This window comes from Bicyclus anynana, chromosome 18, assembly GCF_947172395.1.
Source record: "Bicyclus anynana chromosome 18, ilBicAnyn1.1, whole genome shotgun sequence".
NCBI lineage: Eukaryota > Metazoa > Arthropoda > Insecta > Lepidoptera > Nymphalidae > Bicyclus > Bicyclus anynana.
This window is the reverse complement of record NC_069100.1, coordinates 7,009,658-7,020,553: the sequence shown is the minus strand read 5'-3', so window position 1 is coordinate 7,020,553 and position 10,896 is coordinate 7,009,658. Positions and strand designations below refer to the sequence as shown.

At 37.6% G+C, this 10,896-nt stretch overlaps 1 protein-coding gene across 2 annotated transcripts in view; it reads right to left on the bottom strand.

The window, feature by feature from the left end:
- Nucleotides 1-3,733: 3,733 nt before the first annotated feature.
- The window catches only part of LOC112055086 (homeobox protein OTX1), an 80,589-nt gene continuing 73,426 nt past the window's right edge, over nucleotides 3,734-10,896 (bottom strand). For both annotated transcript variants that reach the window (XM_024095076.2, XM_024095077.2), the window contains 2 exons: nucleotides 6,687-7,421; nucleotides 3,734-5,818 (listed from right to left, as the gene is read on the bottom strand). In XM_024095076.2, coding sequence (XP_023950844.1) covers nucleotides 5,528-5,818; nucleotides 6,687-7,421 — 1,026 coding nt within the window. In that variant the 3' untranslated portion in view covers nucleotides 3,734-5,527. The remainder of the gene's footprint in view (nucleotides 5,819-6,686; nucleotides 7,422-10,896) is intronic.

The window sequence follows — 10,896 nt, the reverse complement described above, 5'->3', positions numbered from 1 at the left end:
AAATGCCCCTAGGGGTGCCGAAATGGTAAAGACAAGATCGAAAAGAAATTTATTTCTTTTCGATCTATGCTTTTTTACAAACGTGTGAAACGTTTGTTAAAAGCATAGCAGAAATTCATCAGTATAATTTAGAATTCTTACCTTACCACCATATTCATATGATCTAGTCTCGTCTCCACCACTTTTATCTATTTCCGAAGCTAGAAAAAGCACTTATCGAGTTCAAAATTTTTATGAAAGTGGTCTATGCATTTTCTAAGAGTTTAAAGAAAAAAAATAGCTGGTATAGAAATGTTTCCAGGCCAACAAAATAAGTGTATTGAGCTCTAAATAAAGTTGAAAAATAAATTAACTAAAAAATTATAGCTTTGTAGTTTCCTGGTTTACTTAGGCTACGAACTTATGGAACGCGAAGATTTTGACCATACTCAGACCAATTGAAAATCAGGCACAATACCGTCTCTCGATCACGTAGTGCCCGGGTGCAATCATCACCCTAGCGCCCCCTAGTACCTACAGAACCCGCGCGGCGAGTGGCGCTTGGGCGCCCCTGAGATCGCGGCACCCGGGTGTAACGCACCCCATGCACTACAGGTAAAGACTCTAGCTCACGTAGCGCCCGGGTGCAATCATCACCGTAGCGCCCCCTAGTACCTGTATATACCCGGGTTAAAATCAACGCACTCCCTGCACCATAGGTAAAGAAAGACGCCTCTATTAGAAGTAAATTCGCGCACGTCGCGTTCATCTCTTCGCTTTAAATATAGACGATCGAAAAAAAAAATTCTTTTCTTTTCTTGATCGCCGATCATTTCGGCGCCCCCTAGGATTTGGCGCCTGGAGCGACCGCTCCGTTCGCCGTATGGACGGTCCGGCCCTGCGTCGAGTCTCCTTCAAACTCAAAACATATTCTGTTACAGTCAATATAGAGAGACGTGATAGCCCAGTAGATATGACCTCTGCCTCCAATCCGGAGGGTGTGGGTTCGAATCCGGTCCGGGGCATACACCTCCAACTTTTCAGTTGTGTGCATTTTAAGAAATTAAATATCACGTGTCCTAACGGTGAAGGAAAACATCGTGAGGAAACCTGCACACCAGAGAATTTCTTAATTCTCTGCGTGTGTGAAGTCTGCCAATCCGCAATGGGCCATCGTGGTCGACTATTGGCCTAACCCCTCTCATTCTGATTGGAGACTCGAGCTCAGCAGTGAGCTGTATATGGGTTGACAACGGTTCTCGTTGTATACTTTAGCTTAAACTGTTCCCTACTTCTAGTTTCCGTGTGTAAAAACTTAACTTTTCCCCACGTCAGGTTTCATTGTGTAACTTAGCCTTAACTTTTCCCTACGTCGGGTTTCCTTGTGTAACTTAATCTTAACTTTTCCCTTCGTCAGATCTCCATGTGTAACTTACCCTTAACTTTGCCCTATGTGAGGTCTCCTTGTGTAACTTAGCCTTAACTTTACCTTATGTGAGGTCTCTTTGTGTAACTTAGCCTTAACTTTGCCCTACGTCGGGTATCCTTGTGTATCTTACCCTAAACTTGACCCTGTATTGGGTCTCCTTATGTAACTTAGCATTAACTTTACTATACGTCGGGTCTCCTTTTGTAACTCAGCTTAAACTGTTTCCTAAGTCGGGTCTCCATGTGTAACTTAGCCTAAACTTTTCCTACGTCGCTCGGGTCTCATTGAGTTACTCAGCCTAAATTTTACCTAAGTAGGGTCTCCTTTTGTAACTTAGCCTTAACTTTTCCCTACGTCGGGTATCCTTGTGTAACTTACCCTAAACTTTACCCTGTGTTGGGTCTCCTTGTGTAACTTAGCATTAACTTTACTATACGTCGGGTCTCCTTTTTGTAACTCAGCTTAAACTGTTTCCTACGTCGGGTTCCAATGTGTAACTTAGCCTAAACTTTTCCTACGTCGCTCGGGTCTCATTGCGTTACTCAGCCTAAATTTTACCTAAGTAGGGTCTCCTTTTGTAACTTAGCCTTAACTTTTCCCTACGTCGGGTATCCTTGTGTAACTTACCCTAAACTTTACCCTGTGTTGGGTCTCCTTGTGTAACTTAGCATTAACTTTACTATACGTCGGGTCTCCTTTTTGTATCTCAGCTTAAACTGTTTCCTATGTCGGGTTCCATTGTGTAACTTAGCCTAAACTTTTCCTATGTCGCTCGGGTCACTTAGCCAAAATTTTATACTCCTACTCTCCTTTTGTAACTTAGCCTAAAGTGTTTCCTACGTCGGGTGTAACTTAGCCTTAACTTTTCTTTACGCCAGATATCCTTGTGTCTAGAGAGACCCAGGGAGCGGAAGAGTTGAGTGCGCAAACACTTGTTGCTCGCATGTTAGCGAGCGAAGACGAGTGGAACAAATACGCGAACATGCTCCGCAAAATAATGGTACGGAGAGAAGCAAGAGAAAGGCAGGAGAAGGGAGAGTATGAGAAACAATACCTGATCGGTCAGCACGAAGTAATGCTAGGCGGTTCCGTGCTGATCGAGGAGTTGGGGAGGTTATTTTAATCCGTGCAAGTCGGACATGCCCTGCCTTCCGGCAGAAGTCCGAAGGGATTTTTTCCTCCCAGAAAAAAAAAAGATATCCTTGTGTAACTTAGCCTTCTTGTGTAAGTCTAAATTTTTCCCTATGGTCGATCTTTTGTTTAGCTTTGCCTAAACTTTTACTACCATCTCGTGGTGTACCTTAGCGTGTCTTTGTAATTTACACTACGTGTAAATGTGGCGTGCGCAAGTTTTTTAACTAGGGTAAGCACTAGAAATACAGATTATTTATAGTGAGAATATTCCTTCTCCATTTTACATTCGTAACTAGTAACGTAACAGGGCCTCGGGGTAGGCAATGCGTTTATGCATCTACGAAGTGAACGCCACTGACTGCAAGGTTGTCTCATAGGTTCAGTGTAAATAAATAAATAACAGATGAGAATAAGAGGTATTTCTTACGCCGGATCTCGTACTTTTCGTAAAGTATTCATCTATACTAATATTCTAAAGCTGAAGATTTTGTTTGAACGCGCTAATCTCAGGAACAACTGGTCTGATTTGAAAAACTCTTTCAGTGTTAGATAGCCGATTTATCGAGGAAGGCTATAGGCTATATATTATGCCCGTATTCCTACGGGATCGGGAACCACGAGGGTTAAACCGCGCGGCGTCTGCTAGTTTACGATACTTCAGCAATAGTGATGTGCTGTGTTACCAACAAACAAATTAAAAATGAGGGTATGAGTCGCTAGTCATTTCAAACTTAATAATAATTATAATCAACATGTTCTTAAATTAATGAAGATAAATTTGATTAATAAGCTAAGAACAATTATTTATAACTAGAAAACATTCGTTTTCTTTCTACTTTCATTTCAAATTTATTTGTTAGTAAACAGTACACATCAAGTATGGCTTTGGTAGTTGATACTTCCACCATCATCATTATCAACCCATACTCGGCTCACTTTTGAGCACGAGTCTCCTCTCGGAATGAAAGGGGTTAGGCCAATTATAGTCCACTACACTGGCCCAATGCGAATTAGCAGACATCACACACGTAGAGATTTAAAATTCTCTGGTGTGCAGGTTTCCTCACGATGTTTTTCCTTCACCGTTTGAGACACGTGATATTTAATTTCTTGAAATGTACTTATAACTGAAAATATATGATATATACTTTATTTTACTATTATAGAATAGAAGTAAAATAAAACACAACATTTGTATTTTATATGCATATATTCGGATTCAATATTTCAATTGCTATGATTTAATAATAATTAGTACAACTTAAGATTAAAAAAAAATACACTGACTCTTCGCCGAAAAACGGTAACCACCGTACTTACGCTACCTTAGCTATGTTCAAGCATATTCTATAACTTACAAATTTTCAATACATTTCCATCTACAATTTTTTTGATAAAAAACAAAAAATATAGAACTCATTACTTCATTATGTTTAAATTAATAAAACAATAATTCATTCATTTAAATAATATTTAAAAGTTATACGCAGTTATAATAATAACTCATTAAAATAAAAAAAAAACTGTGTTACCAGTTAAAAGGTTAAGACATAATTTTACAACTGCGTAAAAACTTTTTAATGATCAACTGTCAATTTTTAAAATATTTCTCTATTTAAATCTAGTAATCTCTCTTTTTCAATTTCATTAAATTATTTCATGTTTCGTCCAGAAATCCAGTTTGTCGAAAATATTTAAACATAAACCGCATACTTACCAAAGAAGAATGCGACTTCAGTGCGCATAAATCATCTGCTCCCAAATTAATTATAAATTTAATCTATTATAAATTATTTATACAATAACTGTACACTGTTATTTGCACTAGGTAATGATTTGATTTCATTTATTTTTTTACAATCACTGTGCAAAGGACTTTCCAGGAAAAATCGGGGTTTATATCATAGTTACGTATTACATAATGAGCTCAATCTCATAATTAACTACTTATTTTAATTGAACAGTGGCAACACTGGGAACAAATAATAGAAATTAAATTCAGATAATTAAAAAAAACCATAGAGCCCAAAAGAATACGTAATTATGATTCGCTAATAAAATAACACTTATAATACCATCTAAACAATTTCTTTCACATATACAATAGTAGCACGCACATTTACAAATTTATTTAAAAAATAAAAACTCTTACACATATATTTTTTTATTTACAATAATGATAATAAAATTTACGCACATCCTCCGAGCGTCGTCATATTCTAAAATTATTTTCTTTAAATATAAAGTGATATGACTCAAGGGAATGTACAAGCAAAAAACCTTAAAATTGCATAGTTTTTTTTCACATGGCAACTTTAAGCCATCATTAATTAGGCCACCGCGAGTTTATTCCATTTCGTTGACAGTCGTTATATTCATTTAATAAGCAGCTTTATAAATTAAAGTCTTAATTGAGTACCAAATTGTAAATCAAAAATTGGGCAAAAATTAATATCATTCTTGTTTGATTAATAAGGTGATATAAATTAAAACAGGCATTAATTATTTGAGGAAATTAAATTGTTTGGTGTTGCCATGATGTTGAAAACTTTGGACCATAGAATGAGTTTAGATTTTGCCCAAAAAATTTAATTACAAGAAGACCTAACTTTCTCCCTTAAAAAATTATAGCTTAAACCATTTGTCCAAAGGCAATTTGCTTTGTAAAACGCGTTTGGTTAAATAAAACTAAATTTGATATGTACTTAACTCGCATTTTCGGGCGCATTCAAATCTAATGGAACACTTCATCGAAGTAGCAAAACCGAAATGTAATAGAAAGTGTTCAAACCAAACTTGAATGCGACCGTTAATGCGACGTATTTTTATTATAAATAAAAGATCATAGACAATTTTTTTTTGTTGAAACAAGAGCAAAAGCAAAGAACTTTGAACAAACGGTTTAATCTTACACACCCACCCTTAAATTAAATATTAATTAATAGTTGAATATTTACAATAACCTATTGGAAAAGACTAGAGACACTACACCATATTTATACCGTATTTTTCGGGGGCAAAGTAACTGTTGCCTGTGTTAGAAAAGTTCGTGATTTGCGAGGCTTGCAACATACTTAGATGTGGGGAGTTCTGGGACTGGTTCTCCGGGGACTCCGGGCCTGATGATAGGATGTTGTGGTGGGACGGCCAAGCCGCCGGCGGCGACGGGTTGCCGAAAGACACCTGGTTGTACAACTGGTTGCCATTGGCGGTTAGGTTGTGAGTGTGATGACCGCTGTGGGACTGGTTGACCGACGAGCCGTTGAAGTACTCCATCTGGAAAAATGTGCTCGTTAGATGTCTCGTATTTCAAAAAACGTGGTTCATACAATGGGTAGATGTCGATATCTACGTGTGGAAGTATGAAGATCATCATTTTCATCATTATCAACCCATATTCGGCAGAATGAGAGGGGTTAGGCCAATAGTCTACCACGCTGGCACAATGCGGTTTGGCAGACTTCACACACGCAGAGAATTGAGATAATTCTCTGGTATGCAGGTTTCCTCACGATGTTTTTCCAACACCGTTTGAGACACGTGATATTTAATTTCTTAAAATTCACACAACTAAAAAGTTGGTGGTGCAAGCCCAGGACCGAATTCGAACCCACACCCTCTGAAATCGAAGGCAGACGTCATATCCACTGGGCTATCACGGCTCTATAGTAGATACGTCCAACGAAATTTTAGTACTCTTTTCCACACTACACGTATTAGATATATTTTGATATGGAATCAAAGTAAGTAATGATAAAATTATTTGTATCTACATTGCTATGACCTGTATTTACATAGAGACCACAAACTAACTCTAGCTATTTGCTGTTGTGTTTTTTCCTCAATGTCCTTCCTTGCCTAATGGTAAAACGAGGTAATCTACCTCGGTACCATTCTTAGGACATGATAAGAATATGAAATCTTGAACATGGACCTGCCATTTCTGAAGTTTAACAGAAACAAAGAGAAACTGCGCAGTTTTCACATTTGGATGTGCTTTCTATATTGGTTAGTCTTCAAAGCACATAAAATCTAGAATCAGTAACTTTAACTAAATTAATTATCTTAGTCAAAGATACAAACTGGCAGGCAGTGTTCCTTATATAAGTGAGATTCAATTGACAAATTCGAATTGGAATCTTACCTGACTAGGATAGTACGGAGAATTGTAGGCACTCTGCCCATATCCTTGGTGATGGTGCGAGCTCGAGTAACTCCGGATGTAGTCCGAGCTGCCAGGCCAGTGGAAACTGTTGTAGCTATCCGGGTGGTAGACGTTCCCCGGACCATTCAGACTCTGCGGAGTTATGGGAGGTGACGGGGTAGTCATTATGGACGAGTTAGACCCCAACGGGGTCAGGTTACCCGTCAAACGAGAGCTGTACTGGTCTTTCACAAGGTTGCTGCCAAAGGACTTCTCTGTGTAGTCCACTTTGCTGGAATAGTCTAACCTTTTTGGGCTATTGTAAAGCTCTTGTTTAGGAGTCACTCCATAATTGTGTACGTTAGATAGATTATCCGATGGAGATGATTCTTTGTTTGTAATTCTTAATGCATCGTTTGAATAGTGGTGGGTGGATAGGTTCTTGTTCAAAGGAGAAGCGTCATAGGAGGGTGCTGATTCTTTTTTACATATAACATTGATTGGTGGACTCACGGAGGTCGTAGGGGTTGGAAGGTTAGGGGATGATGTTGTTATGCTTGGTGTGTTGTTGGTGTTGGAGGACGCTTTGGATGTGGTTATTTTGGACGAGTTGCTCTTGATCGAGTTGGTGGAGGAGATGGATTTGGAGCTGGATGATGTCTTGCTGGAGATCTGCGTGTTGGTCTGTTGCTGGAGTTGTTGTCGGCACTTCGCCCGCCGGTTTTTGAACCAGACCTGTTGAAGAAAGTTTTACTTTAATAACTGATTATCTTATCGTCAATACAAAATACATCACAAGCGAATTTTAAGAGCAAAACACAACTATGTAATGAAAGTCTGTCAGGTCTAACAATTCCCCCAAAGAATGTTACCAATAAACCCTCGAGTGGCAGAGAATAACCTTGAGTGAAGTCAGCTGAGATAGTACGAAGGTATCCTAACTTCGTACTATCTCGGCTCATGACGACACGAGCCGACCGATCAAATAACTCACTCGCGCCGACAGTTATTTACTTACTGGATATAAACAAACTTTTTAAAATTTCTGGTCAGTTTATCCGGTTGGTTTGCTAGCAATTGTTTAAAAGATTGCTAATTTTTCGAACAGCTGAACATATTTAAACGGGACTGTCTCTGGAAAATAGGGGAAGTTATTGAGCAACATACAGGCTACTTTTTATCCCGGGAAAATCCATGGTTCTCACTTGTGAAAAACGAAATAAGTCGCAGGCGTCCGCTAGTATAAAATAAAGTTTAACCATTTAAATGGATGGATTGGATTAATAAATTAGGAACACATACATAACACAAGCAATACATATGCAACTTTTAATCCTGATGATATTCCTAACAAAATGAAATACGCAGGTAAAACTACAATGGGTGTTAAACTTTATACTGTAATTACACCAATACTATAATATATACTGTAATTACAATTTTGACGGCCTCCGTGGCGCAGTGGTATGCGCGGTGGATTTAGAAGACGGAGGTCCTGGGTTCGATCCCCGGCTGGGCCGATTGAGATTTTCTTAATTGGTCCAGGTCTGGCTGGTGGGAGGCGTTGGCCGTTGCTAGTTACCACCCAATCGGCAAAGACGTACCGCCAAGCGATTTAGCGTTCCGGTACGATGCCGAGTAGAAACCAGGTGATATTGTAAGTGATAAAAAAAAACACCAGCTACCATTAATGACCGTATAGGAAAACAATCCACGATAACGTCATTTCGGTGGATAACCATGACACATGATCGCAAAAACGAAAAATCGCTGTCATTTGATGCAGTAACTGTGATTTTGAATTACACACCTAGTTATATAATAAGCTTGCAGATCAAAACGATGTTCTACGCGACAGAAAAGCACTGCGGTAGTACTTCCACCGTCCTCCGTCCCAAAGTCCTCTACTACTAAAATAGAGTCAGTTATATTATTTAGACTAGGGGCAGATGTTACACCGCTATTAACTTAATCAGCGGCAGCCATTACAAAAGTTATTAAGCACTGAACACCCGCTGACACGCGTGAGGGGTGTGGAGTTCGATTACCGCTCTATTTGTTTATGGGCTTATATAATGTGATTTGTATGAGATGGCGTGAGCTTTGCAGATTTGCGGACTCGCCTGCGAATGTTAATAAATTGTATTAAAATGGAAGCGATTTTTACAGTGAACATATAAAGTCCTAAAAGGATGAGAACTTAGATCTGTAAAAATGTGATCCACGGAGTTATTTCTTTTTATTTCATTATTAACCCATTTTTTTCTCACTGTTGAGCACTAGTCTCCTCCTCTCTGAAGGAAAAGAGAGTGCATCTGTGCCTGCAAGCACACACTTGTGCACTATAATATCTTCAGCGAACTTACATGGTTAATCTCACCATGAGATTGGCCTCCGAGGCCGAAAAGAAAAAAAAACGCTTGGGAGCATATTAATCCAGGTAAGTACCCAAGGATATTTACAGTAAAACTATTAAGAGTATACGACAATAATCCATGGGGTTATGTCCAGATAATCAAGAAGTTACTAATCAAGACTCAAGTTACAGATATTATGTTTTTTTTTGGAGTTATTTGTTCTGTGGTAGGAGTTAGAGCTACCATAAACTAGATAGAGTGCATTTTCCCCCAAAGTTCGTAAATCCGTGCGCGCACACACTGGGTCCGGCTTATGGGGCCCTCTTACCATTGTGACTCAGTTAATAACTTTGCAAAAGAGCAAGCAATGAATGAATGAATCGATTTGTATTTTGTAACAGATGCGCTGGCGGTCGCCATGTTGTTATAATTATGCATGACTTAATTATTGGTAACAATTAATAGGCGGTTTTCTCTTGAGTAATAAATAACCAGTCTAAGTTGTGTTTTTGTTTGTTGATCTATACAATAGACAATAAGGAGTATTTGAATAAACTGACAACTGAAATTATAAAATAATTAAACTAAATATTTTTTATACAATTTTGAAAGTAATAAAGCTGTGTGATTAACTTTACTATGTTTGAACCTCAACGTCAACACTGAAATGATCTAAGCTAATATTATAGAGAGGTAAGATTTGATTTTTTGTTTGTTTGTTACAATTTAACTCAAAATCTCCTTGGACAGTGGTAATTTGGAAATTCTTTCCGTTAGAAAACTACATCTTCACCGAGTAACGTAGGTATATTTTATCCCCTCATACATAAAGGAACGGGAAGTACATGAGTTGAACCGCGGGGCATCAGCAAGTTATACATAAAATAACAAAATCACGATGAAGTTACAATAAATGCAATGCAGCAAATAACTTGATCAAAATAAGCCCATCGAAAAGATGACCTTCGTGAGACCTTCGCGAATAATATGGAAATAAAAAGGCGTCAAAGTTATAATTTGAATTGTAAGTAGGTACATAGTTAATTAATTAAATATTTATAAATTAAGATAAAATAAGAATTTTACATCAGTAAATGAAAATGCAGATAAGATAACATGATAATTCTACACAACATTATAAAATAAGCGATATAACATCATACATAGTACTAAAAAAAAACAAAATTAGCATCTTGCATTAATTAAAAAAATAAACAACAAAAAACAGCTCAATTAAACTTTATCTGTGAATGCGATCGTAGACCAATTACAACGACCCTGCAGTGCACAGATTATAATCTGAAGAGTCAAAGAGAATAGACTAATAACCAAGATGGCCGGCGCAGATTTGAAATAATGAGCGAAGAAAAATCGCTGTTCATCTCAAAAATAAGGGAATTAATCGCGTTGAAGAAAACATTTTTATTAAAAATATAATTACTCATAATTTGGTATTTTTATTAAGCTTTTTCGTTGTTGGCTTTTTGTTATTATTTTATTTGCCGTGAATTTTGCTTCCAATGAGGTAATTTTAATTTTTAACCGACTTCCAAAAAGGAGGAGGTTCTACGTTCGGCTGTATGTATGTTTTTTTTTTTTTTTTTTTTTTTTTTTTTATGTATGTCCAGCGATAATTCCGTCATTTGTGGACCGATTTTGAAAATTCTTTTTTTGTTTTGAAGGGTTTAATTCCAGGGTGGTCCCATTTTTTTTATGTCAGGATCTGATGATGGCATCCTGGAGAAATCGAGGGGAACTTTCGAAAATCGTAGAGACGGCTAGTGCGTTTGTTAGTGTTTCCATAAGGTATTTTAAACCACTACAATTTTATGAAGGTCTGGAGTTGGTCTGAT